Consider the following 23,643-nt stretch of genomic DNA (forward strand, 5'->3'; position numbering starts at 1 on the left):
CAGTTCCATCCCTAATGTCGTAAAAGTTAAAATGGTGACGGATGCACAGCGAGAGTAAAACTGAGTAAGATAAGCACAAATTTCAGAACACTGGTCCCCTCTGAAGAGGGGAATAAAACGGAGAAGTGCAGAGTGCTTCGACTCCTCCTGTGTAAGTTACTTAACAACAAAACTTGAAGCAAACATACCCAAAGTGTAAAATCTGTTAAATCAAGGTGGTTGAATGATTATTCATTACAAAAATCCAGGGACTTCTGCCAATGCCTGAAATACCTCTCATCAAACACTGGGCTTACTATCATTTTTGACTGATCTGTCTTCTGGTATGCTATAGTTTTTATCTCAAAAGAATCAATTTGTGCAAGGCCAAAAAGAAAGGTTTCACTCATTTTGGCAAGTCCCTAAAATACTTTTCCCCCTTTGTACATCTTCGAAATTACCTCGTTTGTCTGCTTAAAATAAATACAGCAAAGTTCTGGTCAAACATAACCATATTAACTCGTCTACTTGGTATATAGTAGGGGTTGGCAGAATCTGTGTTAAAGTCACAGGTTCCTTCTTTCAATTCAGAACTTCTATTTCCAATTTTGGGGAATCTTTGGTTCAGCTCAAAGATAATACCTATTATTAGCTTGTACTATGCAATTATACAGCTTATACTATTAATTTCAGAGATAAATGATTATAATGAGATGTGAAATCACTGATACTGACTGGCTAACCCACAAGCGGCAAACACAAGGCCCACGGGCCATCTGCTCCGTACCTTGTTCCTACCTGGTGGCAGTGCCAGCTCCTTGCCCTAGTTAAGGAGTAGTTACATTTGTACTGTCCTAAAATGACATTCGGCCCTTTGAAGGCAACCACGAGGCTGATGTGGCCCCCAGTGAAAATGAGTTTGACGCCCCTGAGCTAACCTATACAGGACACGATGGCAGAACTTCCATTCCATTAATAGTAGTTACTATTTGTAACTGCTGTAAATACTCTTTCTTGTAGAAATAGTAAATGGGTATCTTTGAATTATAATCAGTATCTTTCACCTCTCATGTTTTCTAATTCTACAGAAATGTTTATGTCATTCCTTTCTGAAAAAGAATTTCATATAAAAAAATAGACAAGACAATCCAAGTACAATTTTTTAATAAAGATAATTACAAAAGATGGAAAAATCAGCTCAGAAAGGCCAATTACTTCTTTAATAGATCAGTTTTTGACATAATAACTCACATCAATTTTAAATACTATCACATAAAGCATGGTGGAAAAAAAATTTTGCTTCATAATTAGAAACTCACACTAAAACTTGCCAAGAAAAACAAAAACAAAAGCCATTTTGAAAATAAATACAGTCCATGCCGAAGTAGTATAAAATGAAGCTAGAAGTCTTCCAAAAGGAAACATTTTCTTCCCAATATTTTCTCATTTTTTAATGTCTTCTGAAACTGGAGAGACTTTCAAATTCAAGGGTTGCTGAGCTGTTCTGATTTGGCTCTGTTAAAAGAGGCAACATGAAATATTAAAAATAGTACAATCTCAGTTTAAATACAGGTCCTGCACACTCATGCCAAGAAACAAAAGCTGATAACAGCGCCTTAATATTTCTAGTAGTTTCAAAATCTTTTTCAAGTGATGCTATAAAGGCTAGCACATTATGTGTGCTCAAGCAGTTAAATAAGCTTTCTGACAATAAAAATCTTATGTTTTTTTAAAAACCAGGCTAGTCCAGAGTTTCTTAAATGTACCCGTCTCACAAAAGGATGAAATCCTATATACAGAAATAAGCACTGCAGAAGACCATTAAGTGCCTATACAAATACTAATGGCAAAAAAGGGTCTCAGATAAATTATGTAAAAGAACACAAATTCTTCAGTTACAACACTGATTAGTACTGATCTTTGTGATTTTAAGCAAGCTACACCAATGACAGATGGGCAGCTAAACAGATGACATATAAACTGATGGATAAGAAGGCATATGTTATCTTATGTGCCAGCACAGACAAAATTCAGAGCATCTCCCACAGCTTACTGATGTTCTCAGGCTCAGTCCAGTACCTCTAAGAAGAATACATACCCAAGTAATTGTGTTTATTATTTGTATGGCATATAAAAATGATAAGTAATATAATTTACCCTTTGGTATCTGTTTTTTCACCACTATTATCCTTGGATTTATCTTCCTCCTTAACATCTATAAATAAAAATTAGAAGAGGTTAAAACCTGCTTTGAAATATAAAATACTTTTGAAATTAAACATATTTTTAAAGTATACCTTATTTAAAAGATACAAAACTGTCATATGAATGGTAAAAGCTTACCATTTGTAAACTCAATAACTGAACAGGCTTTGTGTTAGGTGCTAAGCTAAATGACAGAAGTTCACGGTACCAATGTAACAAACAGTCCTCGTCCCCTTGGAATTTTTGCTTCTGTGGGATCTCAGTACTACAGACGGAGTATGTGCTATGAAGCTGTAAAGCCAGGGGACATGCACGCAGCACTCCATGATCAGAAAAGGCTGCAGAAAGTGACATTTGAAAGTTTCCTGAAGAATAGCTCACGGGTAAAAAAGGGGAGAAGTATCTTGAACAAAGGGAAAACTTAAAATAGCTTTGACACAATGCCCTAGTGTGGCTCAGTTTCACAGGGCAAGGGCCTGCTGGTGTGATTTCCAGTTGAGGCAGACAGACACCTGGGTTGCAGGTACACTTCCCCGGTCGGGGCGCCATGTGAGAGGTAACCAACAGATGTTTTTCTCTCACATCAATGTGTCTCTCCCTCCCTTCCCCTCCCTCTAGAAATAAACAAAATCTTTTAAAAAATATTTTAAAAAACAAAAACAAAAAAAGAACTCTGATACAAGAAGGAATTAGCAGGTTGGTGGTAAGAACTTAAAGACCAATGTGACTCGAGTACTGTCAGAAGAGGGGAGAATCGGGTAAGATGAGCCCAAAGACATAGCAGAGGCTAAATCCTATTGTTTGTATCACTTGTTTTTAACCCTTATTATAAATACTGAAACTTTAACATAATAATAAAATGAAATGGTAGGAGTAATGGTAGTAATTCAAGATTGAAAAAAAAATTAGCCCAAATGTGATTTTATTTTTTAAAATTGAAATTACTCCTATTAAGTTTAATATTTTTTTTCTTTTAGAGATGGGAGGGGAAGGAGAAAGGGAGAGAAACATCAATGTGTGGTTGCCTCTCACACGCCCCCAACTGGAGATCTATGCTGCAACCCAGACATGTGCCCTGACTGGGAATTGAACTGGTAACCTTTTGGCTCGCAGGACAGCACTCAATCCACTGAGCTACACCACCTGGGGCTGAATATGTTCTTTAAACAAGCAAATAACCAAAGCTGTGAGGCAATGACCTAATAATAAAGACAGTAAATTATAAATATTGCTATTAAGCATTCTACATAGACATTTCATGAGACTGGTCTCAGCTAGAATACAAATTTGTGGACATTAACATTTGTTTTGACTTCTGCTTAATTTTGGATATGTAAACTTAAAAAGTACAAAAACAGAATTAGGGAAGGAAAGAAAAGGAATGGCCGTAACTTAATTTTTTAAAAAAGTTTTCTATGGTAATATTTTGTAGGCCAAAGGATTTTAACAATTACAAGGCTCCATAATAATAATTTAATAAAACACTTTAAGTTAAAAAAAGTATCAATTAATATCAGCAATAGAAGTGTGGAGCTAAGATTAATCTATTACCAGACCATTAAGACAGATCAAGAGGTACTGTCATCTTTAGCTAACACAGCAATGAAAGACAAACATCCCAGTGTACCTACCTTCCCATTTGAAAGAAAAGCAAAGAAAAAAGATTCGGAAAGGAGGAGAAACCAAAAAAGGACAGACAAGATGACACACTAACAGTGAGGAAAAAAGACAAACTGTAGAAAAAATCCTACAGCTAAAGCCCAAGTCCTCCTTACCTCAATCACAACTAGAATTCCTGGATGTCAATTGGTACAGAAGAACAGACAGAAGCCATGATTGTAATACATTGGGAAGTTAAATTGTAAAATGGTGGAGGAACAGTATATTCCAGGAGTAAATCCACAAGTAAAAGAACAGAACTAGATGTGTCAAAATATGCTATGAATGTCCCTTCCTATCTTTTAGAGTTTTTATGTTTTCTTCAAACAATTCTGAAGAAAGTCTATTATCTGAGCTTTTCCAAAATGATCAAACTGTTCTAAGGATAATGTAATCTTCCTGTGTTTTATTTGCTGTGTCCAGCAAATAAGCTTTAGGGAGTTAAAAATTATCTTAGATTTCAGTTTTGCTCACATACTGTAAGCGGATCTATAATCATCTGTCTTCTCTCTCACCTAATCTATATCACAGTACAATGTTCACTACGTTAAGCCATATAAACCAAGAGCAGGCAGTAAGGTTTCCTACATGACAAAAGCAAATGTGATTAATAGCATTTAGCGAGTAGAGCTCTACACAAAAGACAGTTGGGAAAAAGGCACCTACCTAGCACCGCACACCGCCAATACTTGTATAACTGACTTTAGGGTCTCACAAAACCTACAGTGCAGCTCACTTTCTTAAAAATTACAATTTTAAGACACATTTACTGGGAAAAAACTCACCTGCTTTTTTGTCCTCTGTTTCCTTCTTGTCTTCCTCGATTCTAGCTTTCTTCGCTCCTTTCTTATGATCAGCCACATTTCTACGACCTCCTTCTCCTTCATCCTCTGAATCTGAGAATTCTTCATCACAAGCTATCCGTTTGTCTGATGCTCGAACTGATATATAAAAAATTTTAATTAGTTTTAACAAAAGTAGTAATCAGCCATTACATTGAAAAGTACAGAATAACAGACACTTAATAATTTCAAGATTAGAACTGAATGCATGGTTTGCTAAATACTAAAAATTTAGCTTTGATATAGAAAGAAATAATTCAAAGAAACATGAAAAACATTTTGAGATCTCAAAAAAACTTTATAGAGGAAAAATCTGTTCTAATAGGAGGCAAAGGTGATGTCATAATTCAAAAAGTAACCTTTTATTTCAGAGCTTAGAGGGGAAGTAGATAAAAATAAATATACCGTTAATACCAAACATGTCAATCTCTATATGAATAGCATACTATTAGGTTATAAGTCTAGCACCTGTATTAACTGAGATTGTAGAATCAAACGGAAGGTGTTTTAGGCTATTCAACTCACTCTAAATAAATGGTTTATTTTTCAATTTATACTCAAATATACATAAGTGGGTAGTTTGTGGAAACTTCTGATCATAAATAGTGATATAAACTGAAATTGCTGACACTCAAATCAGTCTGAGACATAAGGAAGCTAAACTATGTAAAATTAAAAACAGAAAAGAGACAAAAGTAATAGTGTGCTAATGAAACAAGACCCATTGTGTTCTTGAGCATCTAAAGCCTTCAGTTTGTAGTGTTATTTTAATAAATCAGAAAAATGTAATAGAATACATATCAAGGCATCATCTTACTAGAAATTCTCTTATCTGGATCTTCTCCATCTTCATCTCCACTGTCTTCATGAACAGCATCTTCTGGAATAGCTTGCATTTGGACGCCAGGTGCATGAGGTAACATGCGTAAATTTTCAAATAATCGCTGTCTAAATTACACATGCAAAGTTATTAGACAAAACTCATTTTCTTTCAAGTTCCTTTTAAATGTTAAGAGGAAACATTAAGTCAAATTTTCGTGTTTTATTTAGCTAACCTATGACTTAAGGAACAAATTCACTGAGCACTTATACTTTACATATTATGAACCGATTTAATCCTCAAAATTTACACTGTAGGTACTATTTCTTCTCCTATTATTTCATTGTTAAGGAAATATAAACACAAAGGTAAATTAACTTGCCAAATGTCACAGAGTGAGTGTGTGAGGAGAGCACACAAATCCAGGCCTATACTAAAACAAATCCAGGCTTGTACTACCATGTCTCTCTAAATGCTTCATTCTTTGACACAAAGTTTTGAAATGTTTTAATGAAAATACATATCATTTCACTTTCATTTAAAGCAAGGGTATAGCCCTGGCTGGTGTGGCTCAGTGGATTGAGTGCTGGCCTGAGAACCAAAGGGTCGCCAGTTTGATTCCCAGTCAGGGCACATGCCTACACTGCAGGCCAGGTCCCAAGCAGGGGGCGTGCGAGAGGCAACCTCACACTGATGTTTCTCTCCCTTCCCCACTCTCTAAAAACAAATAAGATTTTTGGGGGCTGGGAGGGAAGCAAGGGTATAAAATTACAGTGCCCTTTGCAAATTAAGAACTGATTTTAACTTATAGAAGATTAAAATATTTTTGAGCTATGAAACCCATATATTTTCCATTATATTAAAAATATTAAATCAATAATTTTATGGTTTCAAATGCTTTTGAAATGGACAAAGGAATTGTGTATAAAGTTAAAATAACCTACTGCACTTGGTCCTCTAAAGGTTCTTAAAGCTATAGCAAATATTTATGAAAACAATTCACTGATGTCTTACTTTATCTTTTCCATATATTCTGGAGTGTTCTGGTTTGTCATATTTGAAGGACTGATATGCAGTTTGAAGTCTGGTCCAAAATACTCAAAGTAATCATTATATGGCAATTCTATTAAAAACAATGAAATAAAGTTACATATTAAAAGCTCAGTTTTCACACAAATCCATGCACAAAAATCCAGATTCAACTTGAGAAATATTTTCCAAAGAAAATGTTTAAAAGTGAACGCAAAGTGAATTCATTAACTGACTGGTCTCCTATTCACGATTTAAAAATCTAATCCATCATCTATTTTTACACACTGACAGTTCATTCCATAAAGATATAATAATAAGAATACTTACCATTGGGAATCTCACAATCAAGGGCAACTGCAGTTTCGTAAGTCCAACAGCGAGCGACGTTACGAATTGTGTATCCACCCCCTCCAAGCATCAGTAATGGTAAATTGAAAGTTTTTACAACTTCTACACATTTAGCATGACCTAAGACAAAGAGATTTAGGTGACAGTAAGCCTGCATTTTTATAATTGAAAAATAAAATTTTAAAAAGATAGCAAAAACAAAATTTTAATCAACCAAAATGGCTTTTCTAAATAACATGTCACAGTTTCAAGAATGCTGGGTGGGGAGGGTGGGCTGGGACGGGAGTAAAGGCAGAAAACTGTATTTCAACAACAATTAAAATTAAAAAAAAAAAGTTAAAAAGAATTTCAAGAATGTTCTAGTCTATAACTTTTTATCAAAGCACTTTTCACAATGATATACAAAATCCAGGAAAACATACTGGCTATTTTAGCAAGTGTTCCTGATATAGAAGTCAAACATACAACTATATTAAGATTACAATATAAATATACCACTTTTATTAACACAGGAAAATGTTAGATGATGTGAAGATGTTCTATTCATGCAAGATTATGTGAGGGAAAGAAATCAAGTAACAATAAACATTATGCACAATGGTAGGCTAGCTAATTTTAATTGTAGGTTATTTTTAAATAGTGGTATTATGGAAAATTTTCTTATTGAAGACTAGAAAATTAATACTATTACTATTAAAAACAACTTCAACAAATTTCTATGTGTAGAAATTTGAATATAAAGTAAACCTAATATAAAAACACAATACTTCTTTGGATAAATGTCATAATTTAATCATTGATTATAAGTTACTAGTAACTTTTTAGAATATTCAGGCACTTAAGTCAATCTTTAAAAAAAAAAAAAACCCTCCAATTATAGAATAAAGCCATGCCTGTTAAAAAATATTTGGAAAAATAAAAAAAGAAAACTACGTAAAACTCCATCATCCAAAGTTATTTTTTTAAAAAAATAATCCCTTTCATTTCCCTAATAATCCCTTTTGATCCCCTCTGAGTTACAGTTTAGTAGTCTTTTTTCTTATAATTATATACTGTGAGCATCTTCATTAAGTATTTTTCAGTATGTGTATAATTCACAACCCAATTTTGATTACTGCTATTAGAAAAACATGACTTTCCCTGGCTGGCGTAGCTCAGTGGATTGAGCGCGGGCTGGGAACCAAAGTGTCCCAGGTTCGATTCCCAGCTAGGGTACATTCCTGGGTTGCAGGCCATAACCCCCAGCATCGCACATTGATGTTTCTCTCTCTCTCTCTCCCCCCCCTCCCTTCCCTCTCTAAAAATAAATAAATAAAATATTAAAAAAAACAAAACAAAACATGACTTTCTTATAAAAAGATAATAACTGTTTGGGTGTTTTTTAAAACAAAACATAAAGTTAACTTACAGACCCTCCTAGTACGGATAGCTGGCTAAACAAAGAAACCTACTTTTATTATATCTCAAAACCTGATAAAAATGACTATAAAGGGATATTTTTATGGCTAAAAATCTATGAAAAAGAAGACTGAGACAGAACCCAACAGTAACAACATAAATGAAGGTAGGAAAGAAATAAACAAGAGGTAACTGATTTTGGCAGACCTAAGAAACCTGAATGGCAGTGGAAAAAGTTTATACTCAAGTTTAAGATTTGGGATTACAATCTTATATGCTTTATACAAATGAAATCCCATCAGTCAGTTAAAATATATAGATTATTGTAAGTAAAATGCTGTTGTTTATAATTTTAAAAGCTACTGCTTTTAACTATGAAAGCATTGAGGACTTTCAAAGAGATAAGCAGAGAAACTGACAGTTAATACATTATCTTAAGAGTACATCCAGTAGATCATTTTTGGAAGATCATATGCATTTTGAGGCAACAGATGGTCATCAACACATATGAAGTTCAACAATATAAAATGGCTGCTATTTGGCAATTATTAACCTACCAAGCAAAGGGGCAATTAATGTCATATAGTTCAACCTAAAAAAGCAGAATAATACATTATACCATAACTAACACTGCTTGGTGTGGTAGTGAGCATTAATTAACATTAAATAAAATAGTCGTTAATATCTATCTTTAGTATTTAGTTATTTAATTACATTTAGGCCAATAGTCATTCTGGAAAATGTTCTATTTGAGAACTCTTCACATCTATGAGAGAATTCAAAGCAGAACATCAATTTGTTACCAAAAATATCAAAACAACTCTAAAATCACGTATAACATCCATGATGATTTTAAGAACTCATTAAGTAAAATTTCAAATTTATTTTTATTCGCTAGAAGTTCATTCCATAACGGTCATCTTTAAATTTTGATTTGGACTTCTATCATATGTTGATTTCAACCCTTGATCAATTTAAGTGTTGGAATTAATGTAATCTCCTAATCTCCCACACAACTTTTCTCAGGAAGCCACTTGAGAATGTGCTCCACCAAAATGAGAGACAAAATTAAGAGGAAGACAGGAAACAGCAACCAGGGAAGCCAATAACAACAGAGAAGCAAAGAGCAGCTTACTTTCTACCAGGTCTAGAGAGAATACTCATCCAAATAGGACCAGAGCAGAAAGGTGTCCTTCAAGGTTAAACTGAGGATACTTAATGCATCTGAACACATGAAGCTACACAGACACTAGTTATTTAATAATATGTAAAGAGAAAATTAAGTAAATGACATTAGACAAAAAGAGCAAGTTATGCAATAAAGAAAAACTGATAAGCTAAAATGTACTTTAATGTTATTGATGATACTCAATAACATATTGAGTGTATAATATTCAGTGTAAACACTGAATACCATAACCAAAGTTCTGTTATAAACACCAGATTTAAATGGTAAAAATGGGAGATACAAGATTACAAGGATGTGTGCACGCTGGGGATAAAGAGGTAAAAAGAAGGTAAATCCCTCTTCTTTCATAACAGTAAGTGAATAGACAAGGCTGATGTGAAAAATGTAGCAAAGTTTGCACATTATTCAGAGAAAGATACACCAGAAGAGTCAACCAAACACACTGAAAACAGAGTTGTCCTGACTGATATTGCAAAAGGCCACATAAAATTATTCATGTATAAATGTAGACATAAACTTGACAAAATAATAAAAAGACCTGAAACAAGACCTTACCAGAACAAGATTAACAGTAGTTTTAGGAATATCACCCTTCACTTAATTTTTAAAAATTTTTATTTATTGATTTTGGTACAGAAAGAGAGGAAGGGAGGGAGGAGGAAAAGGATGATGATAAGGGAGGGGGGAGAAGGAGAGAGAGAGAGAGAGACAGAAACATCGATTTGTTGTTCCACTTATTTATGCATTCACTGGTTGATTCCTCCATATGCTCTGAACAGAACCAAACCTTTGCTGAAGGAACCAAAGCTGAGAAGCAAAGAAGAAAATTTTGTCTCTCATTTTGGTGGAGCACATTTTCAATTTGGAAGCTGAAAGAACCAAACCTTTCAAGCATATCAAACCTGCAACCTTGGCATATTAGGGGATGCTCTTAACCAACTGAGTTACCCCGCCAGGTGTTACTCATGTTACCCTTTAAACTGCTTACCTTTAACTGTCAGATTGAAGCAACCAAGTCGATCACCAGATAGTGAGTCTGCACCACACTGTAACACCACAGCACTAGGTTGATACATCTCCATTACTTTTGAGATAATCTATGTACAAGATAACAAATGTTATTATCTCTAATAACATTTTCAAATTCATTTTGATTTTTAAAATTAGTAATACTTACAGGCTTAAATATCTGCCCATATGACTCATCATCTATACCATCTCTCATTGGGAAGTTGACAGCGTAGTATTTGCCTTTTCCTGCACCAATATCCTAAAATATGAAGTAAAATAGATCTTAGAGAATATTTCATAATAAAAAAAACTCAACATCTTTATTAAAATATTTTTAAGAGATTAAAAGAACAGGTAACAAGAACCAATTCTGAATTCATCATGTAGGTTGAGAAAGGAAATAACACAGATTAGAGTAAGCGCACACTTTAACATTTACAGGCTGCTATGAAGCTGAAAGAACCAATTCCAATGAACCTGTAATGATTATTTTGGGGAGTTTAACATAAACAAGGCAATATTAAGTTATATACTACATTAACCCAAGAAATTCACCACAGAGTAAGAAATTTTTATGAATAAAACTATAGAAAATAACACTGAGCTAAAGAACCCTGAGGGACAGCTGTTTCTGTAATGCAGAATCCTTCTTGTGGCTCACAATCTGGCATGAGTTTGCATATGATTAAAGAAAAGCCACCCTCTGTGGCTCAATAGATTCAGTGCTGGCCTGCGAACCAAAGGATGGCAGTCAGGGCACATTCCTGGGTTGCATGCAGGCTGGGCACCAGTTGGTGGTGTGAGAGGCAACCACACATTGATGTTTATCTTCCTCTCTTTCTCCCTCCCTCTGTCTCTCTCTAAAAATAAATAGCATCTTAAAAAAACAATAAAGAAATGCTCAGATTTTCTTGAAGTTTTAATAGCTTTATACTAAAGCATCAGTATCTGTTCTTTAGTTGGGCTTGAAATAAGTTTGTTTTCTGCTTGTTGAATAAGTACCACTCTAAGTATTTAATACCTCCCAAAAGAAGCAAATGAGAGAAGCTAATGGCTGGGTTCCAGCTACACACATGCACAATACATATACATATATTATGTGTATTTATTTGTGTATATAATGCATGTGTGTATACAACTATCTCTTTGAGTGTGTATATAAGGATATATACGCACATATGCATATATTCCTAGAAGAGATGAGGTACAAAACATTTCTACAAAACAGTGCCTAAACACCACCAAAGGACTGGACTGTGGGTGACTGACACTTATGTGTTTTAAGTGGTAATGTTTCAATAAATATGAATCTTCAGAATTATTAGCATTTGTATTTCCCTTATCTCTCATGGAATGATCTTAGCTTGAATCTATTTTTTTGAAAAGCATATTTTATCCTTTATATTAGTGTGATTATGACCCAACATTCCTTTTTATTGAATTTATTGAGGTGACACTGGTCAACTAAATTATATAGGTTTCAGGTGCACAGTTCCACAACACATCATCTGTGCAGTGTAGTGTGTGTTCACAACCCTAAATGACCCAACTTTCGATGAAGAAAAAGCAAGAGGAATTACACCCACCACAACTTTTAAGGAAATTAAATTTTTATATGTAACTAAATGAAAATTATACAAATGTAGATAAACTAAAGTATTGTGAATCCCTAGACTCCTGCACTAAAAATACACTTGGAATAAACTCTGACATTAAGTACGAGAGGGGGGGGGGGACCTAAAAAACCCAGAATTTATTTATAAAAAATTGTGTACTTATTCTTACATTTAAACTTCAGTCACCTTCAAAGTACTCTGCATTTGATGCAACCTATCAAGACAGTTTTTCCACTGCTCAAAACAGTTTTTGATCTCATCAATTTTGATGCCTTTTAGTAATTCCGCTGTTTTTAGTTTCACCTCTTCCACATCATCAAAACATTTTCCTTTGAGGACTTTTTTCATCCAGGGAAACTAAAAAAGTCACTTGGGGTGAGATCAGCTGAATAGGGAGGGTGGGGCATGGGGTTCATACCATTTTTGGTCAAAAACTGCTGAACACTCAGCACAGTGTGGACAGGTGCACTTGTAAATCACCCATCATGAAATGGGCAAACACGCTGAAAGAGTCTTCAAATAAAAAATTCACTAAAGCTGAACACAGCATTTCACAACGCTAGCTGGTGCACTGATACACATGGGTTTCTAGAACACTCACCTAGTGGGAGAAGCCTGTACTACAAGGGGCCTGCCCTTCAAAAGTCAATTCTCGATTTTGGGGGGTCCCATCTCATACAGCAAGTTAGTTAATCAGCAGTTATCACTCTAGGCTGGCAGCTCAGAGCTGCTGCTCTTTTTCATTTCTTATTCCACAACTGCTACTTTATCACACATTTGTCTTTATTCTTCCACCTAGACACTACTGACCTAATACATGCAAACAGGGTTTTAACAATGATCTAAGCTTAGAGCAGCCCTTTTCTGATTTACAATGAATTTCCAGGTAGAAAGTAACATCCAAAGATACACTTTATGTTTCACAAAAATCCAAATACAACCACACATACAATGTAATGACTGATTTTAGTATCCTTACAAAATTTTGGGAACATCTATGTAATAGCCAAAAGGAAAAAAAATTATGATGGCTTTTCATACAGACAGTATAAAATCTTAGTGAGGAAAAGATGTTCAAAATCATCCTCAAGTCTTTTTTTAAAAAACATGCATTCTCCAACAAATTCAAGCAATTGAAAGAATACTGTCAAAAATTAAGATATCCCCATTTGCCATTTCTGAGATTAATTAGAATTATATTATGAAGACACTATCCTTCCTTAAGCTTAAAGCTGAGAAGCCCCTTTCACCCCTTAATTTCTATAGGGATGCAATGGCTGTAGACAAATGAATTCTACTGGCTTAGAGCAGTGGTTCTCAAACGTCAGTGTGCAGAATAACCCAGTGTTTCTGGACCTGAGAGTATGTGCTTCTAATGAGTTCCCAGCAGATGCTGATTTCTGCCAGTTTAAAGATCATATACTGTGAGAACCATAGGGTCTATAAAATAAAACCAAGCAGGGAAAGGCATTGAAGGAGCTAACTGGTAAGGAACTGAAAATATAAATTTGCAATTTTAAATTGCCACATAACTGAAAAGGAAATAAATTAAATAATTAACCTACCAATTTATAATAAAAAAAATGGTTTTACCATCATAACTATTACTAAAACAGCATTACCTTGCGGTCAAATAAAAAGTCACACATTTAAAGAATACATTAAGATCATGTTAAACTTTTGGTTGCTAAATAAGCTAAACTTCAACATGAATGTGGTTTGGTTAAAAACAAAACAAAACAAAACAACAACAACAAAAAACAACCAGTGAAGAAAAAAAAAGCAACTTCAAGAAGTTTGCAGAAACAGGATTTAACCATTGGTTTTTATATTCATAAAATACAAGAGTACCAAATGAAGGAAGGTAACAGATATATAATAGAAATAAATGCACTTAATATAGCAGGCAGCCAAGATAAGCTATGGTATTTCTCTATCTACAATAAATGTCCTCAGCTTAAGGAAAAAAAATATTAAAATTAGACCTATTAAATCAAGACCAATCATAAAAGGAGGGCATTACAAGAACCTAAAAGACTTAGTCAATTATTTCATTTTATTAGTCTTCCTAATCAATACCAATGTAGGCTACCAATAAGTACTTTCTGAAGGTTCAAACTGTGTATCAAGACAACAGCTTCGTGCTTTGCTGATGTTCAAAAATATTTATTCAACCAAAAATAGTTGAGCAAAAGAAAAGTCCTTTAAGTTCTCATTAAATGTTGCTTATCTGGACAGCATGGGGTAGGGTTGGGGGTAGAGGGATTGAGCAAAAACGAAAAAGGACTCATGGACGTGGACAACAGTGTGGTGATTGCTAGGGGAGGGGTGTATAAGGGAACTAAATGGTAATGGGAAAAATATAATATTAAATTTTTTTAAAAAGTTAGCTTATATTAAGCAAAACTGAATCTAGCAGATGTTATAGCATATAAATCACTCAATTCTGTGTATAAGGTTCAAATTAGTAACTCAAGAAAAATATTGCTTTAAGTACACGATTACTAGCCTCCTAGCTTAATCTCATATTTACCCAGACAGAATTCAGTCTTACCCTTAAGTCCCCTGTCCCAGGGAAGTACTCCCCATATTTATGGAATGATACAGTCATTACACGATCTGTTGTGTAAAAGGCTTCTTCAACACCATCACCATGGTGGATATCAATATCAATATATAAGACTCTCTGATGATACCTGAAAAAAAAAAAAGGCATACTGTTATTTAAAAGTTTTAATATAGGAAGAATCACCATGGACTTCTGAGCTCTTGAATCCAGAACACTTAATCCCCTTTCTTACTTTAATTCCCTCCTAAGAGACCAATCAAACATCTGAACTTACAATTTGCCCCTCAGACTTTTAAATCCTCCCTTTATGCGCTATCTAGGTGAGAAAATATACTTGCTGTGAAATCTGTCCTATTCTTTGTGCTTTAAAAACATAGTAAAGTACATATTTCTTTATATTAACTGAAGATTATACCATTTTAAGATTGTTACTTTAAAATATGTCTCTAGTAAATACTGAATCTTATAAAATAGGGTTTGAAAATCTCTGGTTCATCCAAATTTGGCCAATGGCCTCTTCTGTACAGCCTTAGCGATCAGAATAGTTTTTACATTTTTTAAAGTGACTGAAAAATAAAATCAAAACAAACATATTTTATGATACATGATGAATAATGATACTAAAATTGCAATGTCCAAAAACAAAATGTTATTGAAACATGGCCATCCTCATTTGTTTACGTACTGTCTATGGTTTCTTTTGTGCTTCAACTGCAGAGCTGAGTTGTCACAACAGAAACCACACGTGGTTCTATGATCACTTCACAGTGATGCTTGGAACACTACAAATCCCAGTGAGCAGTTATAACTCAAATGCATTTTAAGACCCACAGGTATCGCAAAATGCAACACTACCAGTGCATACCCATGTCAAAACAAGAAAAAAAATGAACTTCAAATGTCATCTTTTCAAGGCACAGTGAAGTGAGGATCATTACTGAATCAGATGGCAGGGAACCGTATTTAGTGTACAATGGAACCACAGCTGTGTTAAAAGATTATAATATAAACTGACACCAGACTAAGTACTCATTCTTAACTCAAAGGAAAGCAAGATTCACAAACCTCAGAACATAAAAAACAGTATCTCATCATAGCAGAGTTTCTTCATAAAAATAAAGCTGTGAGCAAGAAGTTTCTGAGTGGCTCATAAGCTGTTTAATCAACAGTCAATTAAGTCATGTTTGATTGCACCAATTTAAGAAATGTGTCCAGAGAAATAAAATTAAGCTTAAGACTATTAGCATGTGAACAAGAACTGTTGCTCAGAGACGAAGACACAGGTACCAACATCAATGGCAAATTAATAACAAGGCAAAATTTCAAGTGGTTTTCCTGGGCTCTTAATTAGCCACTTGCCATAACCCAGTTGCTGATTTGAGGAGTCAACACAAAACTTTAAGTGACTGAAAAATCATCCTCTATAAATAGTATTTGTGGAATAACTACAGGCAACACATTTAAAGGCGAGAAAACACTAACTACAATATGAAGGGGGATCTGCTTAGATGTTACAACTGATGATGGTAAAAAAAAAATCTAACTTAGTAACTCCAAATTCACATACATGTACTTTTAGAGATATCTCTCTCAAACTGTAGTCAAGGATAACTTTAATTCCTTTAGTAACTTAGAGATAATAATACCCATTTTTAGAAAACAGAACCCCATTCTATGGAGGTTAGGCAGTTAACATTTAATTCAATAGGTAACCAAATTTTCTTTAACACAGGTTTCAAATATTTGCCATCAAAAGTTTAAAGGCTGGTCCTGGCTGGCGTAGCTCAGTGGATTGAGCGCAGGCTGCGAACCAAAGTGTTGCAGGTTCGATTCCCAGTCAGGGTACATGCCTGAATTGCAGGCATGACCCCCCAGCAACTGCACATTGATGTTTCTCTCTCTCTCTCTCTCTCTCTCTCCCTCCCTTCCCTCTCTAAAAATAAATAAATAAAATCTTTAAAAAAAAGTTTGAAAGCTTACAAAATTTTAGAACATAAACTTCCAGGGTCATGCCATTTTTCATTACCTGAAACTGTAACTCAAATTTAAATTGCTGAACTACTTTTAATATTTTTTAAAAGGGTACCTAATGGGAATTTTAGACATTTATTATGCATTTCTCATTCTTAACAATCTAAGAATTGAGCAAATTTCCTATTATTTCTACAATGATTTGTAATAAACCCATCAAAGATTCACCATTAACTATTTTCAACCAGTTTACTTGGTGTTGTTTTAAAAAGTTATGTTTTTATTATTTTAATTAAACTACTTTTTCACAGGAAAAAAATCAACACAGATGAACTTACTTTAGTAATTCAAGGATGGCAAGCACAATATCATTAACATAACAGAATCCTGATGCTTCTGATTTCTTAGCATGATGCAATCCTCCAGCCCAATTAACAGCCATATCAGTTTGTTGTCGGTTTAACTTCACAGCTCCAGCTAAGAATCAAGATAGGATAGACTTTAAAATGTTTAAAATTAAAAATTAACATACCTAGACAAAGCCCTATAGGAAAGAGTATGCCATGGGTAAACCAAGAGTTTAAATTCATTAAAGGCAAGAATCATTGTTCAGAGTTCTAATAGTCACCCAGCAGATTCTCCTTAGATAAATAGGTTCCTACAGCTGTGACTTGACTAAATAAGAGCATATATGGAAAGTGGTAGCAACAATGGTTACTAGGGTAACAATGGTAGCTAGAAGAGAGGAAGGAGAAAGAAATCTGTAAGTGAAAGTGAAACAGCAGTAAGAAACTAAAAAACACGCAAACAAAAAAACCCATCTCGGAGTCATTATGATCATAAAACATGGGGGGGGGGGGGTTGCTAAACAAATAACCCGAAAGATACATACAGAGTGTAAATCAACTTTAAGTCTTAGTCAGGATACTTACCAACTGAGCCACCAGTTGAGAGCTGACAAAACTCAAAGAGTCCATCAAACACTGGACAATCTTCTCCAACGTTAACTGTGAAAGATGGATTTCACTAATTTCAATCCATTCTGTGAATTACTAAAAGCCTTTTCTTACAAAAACCATTTCCCACAATACTTTATTTGCTGCAACCATAAAACATACACACATCATAATAGTAATCTAAAGTCTGCAATTTAAAAATATAATTTATAATGTCAGTCAATATAACTAAAATGTTATATTAGAAACACCACTACCAAATCTTACCAGGATTATTTGTGGACTATCTCTGCTCTATTAACAAGAAATCAAAATCTATCAAAACATAAAAGGTACTAGACTTTATTACATTAAAACATGAATAAATTTTCTGTGCATTTTTCATACATAACGTCCATAATTGAGATTCTAAAAAGTTTGAGTAATTTCATTGCTTTATAATTTACTTAAAAACAAAACAAAACAAAAACAAAGCCCACATACAGCTCCTAAGTACCCAGAACATCCATAACTGCGATGTATTTTAGTGAGTACTGAAAAGAGAGAACAGTTGGTTGCCTATGCCCATGGTTAACTGTGATCTTCAAAAATGGCAAGAACTAACTAGGTTCATGACAGTCAAGCTATAGAAGGGGTACTGTAAGGCACAAGGAAACAAAACACAGATACATGACACATCAAGACATACTAGTTCCTTAATACTGAGAGAATGAAGGCAATACAGGTATGTATGCATAACACATTCTTAGACTGCCCCTGCCCCCCGAAGTATAACCTCTTCAGTAAGTCATAATCTTATATATAGCTTTGTACACTTAATTTTATTAGAACCATAGTGAATAAATTTTAGTTTTTTACTGCTCAGACATAATCATAATCTTAATACAACTCAGTATTATGTAAGTTTTAAATCAATCTTGTTAATTCATTTGTCCTAGGGCTACTCATGACTTCTTAACCTAAGCCTTAATGTCCACTGGAAAAAAAATAAAAAACCTATTTTGTTTACATTATAGCATTTTATTAAATAAAATATATGATAGAAATGTATATGAAATTCTATGAATGAGATTTCTCACAAATACACTTAATTTAGTATTACTGAAACTGTTCATTTTTTAAAATCATCACTAAAGTCCATCAATGTAATGAAAATGTAATCCAGCATCAAGCTTTAAAAGACACTGGTCCAATCATTTTAGGGTAACATTTTGCATTCCATCTTCAAGCCAACTAATCTGCAGTAATACACTTTTTAATAAGAGAACATTATGTAGAATAAAATTAAAATCCTCATTAATATCACAACAGGGGAAGTAACAGAGAACATGTATGAGAGTCTAGATTAACTAAACCACCCAAACAGAAGACAAGAGGTATACACATCAAGCTAAGGCCAACCAAAGTATAATTATTTTTTTAAAGCAGGGGCGTGGGGTCTCCTTACTAACAGCCATTATCCTAAAGTTAACCTGGGACCAAAACAAAGGGCAAAGGAACATCCAAATAGCTCTTTGGCAGTTTGGCAGACCAGAAGGCTTCAGTGAGTTGTTTTTAAAAGTAGCTTTTATATTTTTACATTGACCTTTCACATCAATAAATAATTAAAACTGTATTTTAGGTCAAGAAAAATACCTAGATTTGGATAATATTAAGTTTCTAAAAATACTCATTTATATACTTATTACTAATTATACACTTTTAACATAGACACGCACATCTCTGCATCTGCTTACTATACTCAGACATGTTATCTGGTCTTATTGAACGTAGAAATTTGATGTACTCATCACTGTGGTATTTTGTCATTTCTTCCGCAGTGGCTTTATGAGGCCTCTGTGAAGAAAAATAAATGTTAGAAATGTTGAATTACAACTGGTTATATCAGAGTTATCAAACATAAAGTACACAATTTCCTCTAACAGTCCTCTCAAAAGAACTAGGTCTTCCAGAACAAAGTAAATTCTAAAGCTCATTTCATACTTTAAAAGCATTAGACAGGTCTAACACAAACTATGACTTAATCACTTTTTTATTTTGGTAAAAATGGGTCAACCCTTATTAAAGTCAAACCCATGTTCATAAATGCTGCTTTCTTTTTCCATCATAAAACTGTTCTATATCCACTGATTTTATCAATGACCTCCCAGAATGGGACTCATTCTCCACGATAAGTCTTTGTTCACAATCTCTTCATTTTCCTTTGCCCAACCAAATCACCTTTGTTCTGAAGACCTCACTTTCATTTATAACACACTTCTTCCCCAAAGCTTTCTGATTGCAAGTCTAATCTACCTCCTCTTCTCTAAATGTCTACACCCAAAGAAAAAAAACTCACATATTCCCTAATACTGTTAACTGCTTTGAGACTTTTCTCTCCCCAAATACATAAGAATTTTTGTGTCTTGTATCTGTCTACATATACTCTCATCTTTACCTACAAAAACATTTAACGCAGTTAGATCTTATGTTATTCTGTACTGTGCTTATCCATTGACAGTGTTCTTTCTGTATACCAATAAATACATGCAGAATTAATTTTTGTGCAATTCTTTTATAAGTGTCCCAAATCAACTCTTCAGCAGCATAGACAGGCCAACTATTATTGCAACAAAAATATCTGGTATGCTAAACAGAGTTGTTCTCCAGAAATGTAAAAACCTGTGGTAGGGAAAACCATTTTTAAAATTGTTGAAGACAGAAAGAAAAAGAGGTATAGGTCCCATACTCAGTTTTCTCTGAATTAAACAAAAAGGGGAGTTTCCATTTTCTTTCAGACCTTTTCTTCCATTAAATACCCTACACCAAAGGGAATAATAAAGTTTCACAGTAGCTTAAAAAAAAAAAAAAAAGTGCTGAGTATTTACTAAAACATATACTCACATATATTTCCATTTTTCTATATAAGCCATAATTTAGCAGCAAGTTATGGGTCATACGGATTCTATGAGGTTTCATAGGATGGCCCTGCCCATAGTAATAATTTCCAATATCACCTAAAATAGAAAAAGAGACAAACTGAATACAAACAAACAAGAGAATCTTTGTGAACTATGCAAATTTATGTATGTTCACCATTAAGAAGACATTTACCACCAAAACAAGATTTATTTAAAATCTTTAATGATATTCAATTTTGTAACTTTCAAACTGTATTAGAAAACCAATATACTATTATGCACACTTCTGTATGCCATTGACTCCATTAATACATTGTTTATTTATAGATTAAGGCAAGTAAATTTTTCTGACTTACAGTTTACTAAAATTTCTTATTTAAGATTAGCCCAAATGAAATACTTTTTACTAACTTAAAAACATAGTTTTTGTTCCTTAAAAATGATACCTTTTAGCATCCATCAGTAAATTCAAATGCTTAAGGTAAATTCTCTGAGTTTCTTTAACACGATTTTAGAAGTTTACAGCAATATTACTTCTTGGATGATCTGCTAAGTACCCCCAAAATCCCTTCTAATTAGTTAAATGGGGACTAAAATTCTTTTTACCCACATCACAGTCAATAAGGGGAATTTTCATACCTGAAATGTGGATCCTTAACAAAAGTTTTGCGCTGATATCTCATGACATTTTTCAAGGCAATAAGGTTTAAAGCTAGCTTTAATATTTTTACATTGACCTAAGTATTTTGTCGTCTTGTTCACCACTGAAGTTTTAATTCCTGGCCTATCTTTTTATAAGATTTTATACCCCAATAACTTCAGATTTATTTAAAAATAAACACCAAAGTCATATATAACTTAGAAAAAATCAATACTTTTAGGTAAAGCTCTAGTGTTTCTGTACTAACATTTTAAGGAAGCCTCTTAAACATATACACTATTTTTCTAACATAATGGGCATTTTTTTTTACAATAGCCTGTATTAGAAATTACTCTTAGTAGTATTTCTAGTTTTAAATGAGCAGCTCCAAAATATTGTTAGGATAGCCAAGCTGATTTTAATGGCCTGAAGTCATTTATTTCAACACGGGTTTACATAATAAAAGCTAAGGAAAAATAATGCCATTTACTCACCTTCAGGATAAAAAACATCTTTCAAAATCCTGCCTCAACGCATACCTTTCTTTGTTTAGTGGAAACTGAGAACTCAAAAGGCTTTTGTTTCTTTCTTCTATATACTTAATAGTCCAGGATGAGTGTTCATTTTTATTAACATACTTATGTCTAATAACATTACTACTTGATTTTGTTGATATCATACCTCTAATTTACTTAATCCATCATTTCCAAAACAAGCTCCCCCCTGAAAACAATTGATATATACACGGTCATAAGAAAAGCCACCTTTCTCAAAGCAGGTGACAACAATAAAGCTAAGACAATATAGACAAGCAGCAAAGCAGAACTATGGGGATATGTAACATGCCTGTGCATTTATCACAATTCAGATTCAGAGGCTGTAAGTGTTGAAAAACAATCTACCTTTCAAGGAAGAATCTGCTATAAAGCTCTGTCCTTCATGGGGCAGTACATATAGTTCCTTGGAAGCAGACTGATCTCAATGAATTCTTAAATATGGAAAGCCCGCTAGTGTTACAAAGCATTATGTACACAAGTTAGTACAAGGAAGGTATTTCTAAGTTACCATCACCACCCAAGACGATCATAAGAGAAGAATAAAGAAACTCTAGTCTTCATTCACATTAACTCCCACCTGCCTCTGTGTAAAAATTACCAAGCTGAAATGTCTCTAATACTACTACATCTTAAAATCAAATCCTCTAGCTATGAGCATACTGAATATATCCAGTGAAAAGCCAGCAACAATCTAATAATGGGAAAGACCCCAATAGTCTGTATAAAAGAGACAGTACAGCTGCAATTTCTCAGCAAGCGTGTTTGAAAAAAATAACAATAGCATTAATTTAGCATTTACTGAGTGCTTATTAGGAGGAAATATTCTGCTCACTTCACATGTTTTGTCTGTTAATATTCCTGACAACCCTATGATGTAGTATTATTACTGTTCCTATTTTATAACAGTAAAGAAGGGTAAGATGCAGACAAGCCAGGTAATGCTGCCAAGTCTCAAAGTAAGCCAGGAGAGGAGCAAGATTCAAACTTAGGCAGGGCAACTTAGCCAATCTTCTTAAGTTAACAGCTACTGGGAGAGCAATGGCACTTACAGTCACTAGAAACAAATGGCAGGGAGAAACCTGACACAGAAGGACATATATAGAATACAGTATTTTAATAAGAAACCACCTTTCTAATCCATCTTCGTCAAAAAGATCTTCAAACTATGAATGGACATAGGTTTAAGAAGTTTCTCTGCTACAATTTATAGGTTCTACTCCCACCAAGAAAATGCACACTTGCCCACAAGGATAGCCAAGCAACAGAAAATTGCTATTTGGTTTATTAAGAATTGTCCCAAAATGTAAGGGGGTTGGGAATTGTCCCGAAAACCATCTCCAATTTTTTCCTGCTTAATTTCATATCTCAAAATTCTCTAGATGGCTACTTTGTAGCCATTCCCTTTTTATCTATCATCCATCCATTCATCCATCCAAACACCCACCTCCCTCCCTCCTTACCTAAAGACATACCCACTGATTTCAGAGAGAGAGAAAGGAAGGGAGAGAGGGATAAAACCATCAATGTGAGAAACACTGATCAGCTGGCTTTCATGCACACTCCCTGACCTGCGACTGAACAGTCAACAACCCAGTCCTGTATCCTGACCAGGAATTGAACCCACCACTTTTCAGTTTACCAAACACTCCAACTAACCTGAGCCACACTGGCCAGGGTGCCCTTCACTTTTTAATAAAGATAAAATGTCTTTTCTCAATTTTTATGAACCTATGGCTTTTCATTCACTTAATTAAATGGTCAGTAATCTAATTTGGGCATTTTAAATGATACCCTGAGTTTCATCAAAATAATAAAAAATGCTTTACCATGAAGTAAATATCCAGAAAAAGTAGCTCAAGGTGGCTTCTTGAACACAACAAACTTTGTTACTCTAAAGAAATTACTATAAGGAATTAGTTATCTGTAAAATTTTAGTAAATGCCCAATCTTC

General features: G+C 34.0%; 1 protein-coding gene across 1 annotated transcript in view; it reads right to left on the reverse strand.

The window, feature by feature from the left end:
• Positions 1–1,126: 1,126 nt before the first annotated feature.
• HDAC2 (histone deacetylase 2) overlaps positions 1,127–23,643 on the reverse strand; it is a 28,160-nt gene continuing 5,643 nt past the window's right edge. Inside the window, exons 2-14 of the mRNA XM_028509227.2 lie at positions 20,479–20,591; positions 19,314–19,431; positions 17,572–17,646; positions 16,978–17,116; positions 14,654–14,795; positions 10,650–10,742; positions 10,461–10,569; positions 6,865–7,005; positions 6,520–6,628; positions 5,503–5,633; positions 4,629–4,784; positions 2,137–2,194; positions 1,127–1,494 (exon numbers count right to left, since the gene is read on the reverse strand). Of these exons, the coding sequence (XP_028365028.1) occupies positions 1,464–1,494; positions 2,137–2,194; positions 4,629–4,784; positions 5,503–5,633; positions 6,520–6,628; positions 6,865–7,005; positions 10,461–10,569; positions 10,650–10,742; positions 14,654–14,795; positions 16,978–17,116; positions 17,572–17,646; positions 19,314–19,431; positions 20,479–20,591 (1,415 nt within the window). The 3' untranslated portion in view covers positions 1,127–1,463. The remainder of the gene's footprint in view (positions 1,495–2,136; positions 2,195–4,628; positions 4,785–5,502; positions 5,634–6,519; positions 6,629–6,864; positions 7,006–10,460; positions 10,570–10,649; positions 10,743–14,653; positions 14,796–16,977; positions 17,117–17,571; positions 17,647–19,313; positions 19,432–20,478; positions 20,592–23,643) is intronic.

The sequence above is a fragment of the Phyllostomus discolor genome, chromosome 4 (genome assembly GCF_004126475.2).
Source record: "Phyllostomus discolor isolate MPI-MPIP mPhyDis1 chromosome 4, mPhyDis1.pri.v3, whole genome shotgun sequence".
NCBI lineage: Eukaryota > Metazoa > Chordata > Mammalia > Chiroptera > Phyllostomidae > Phyllostomus > Phyllostomus discolor.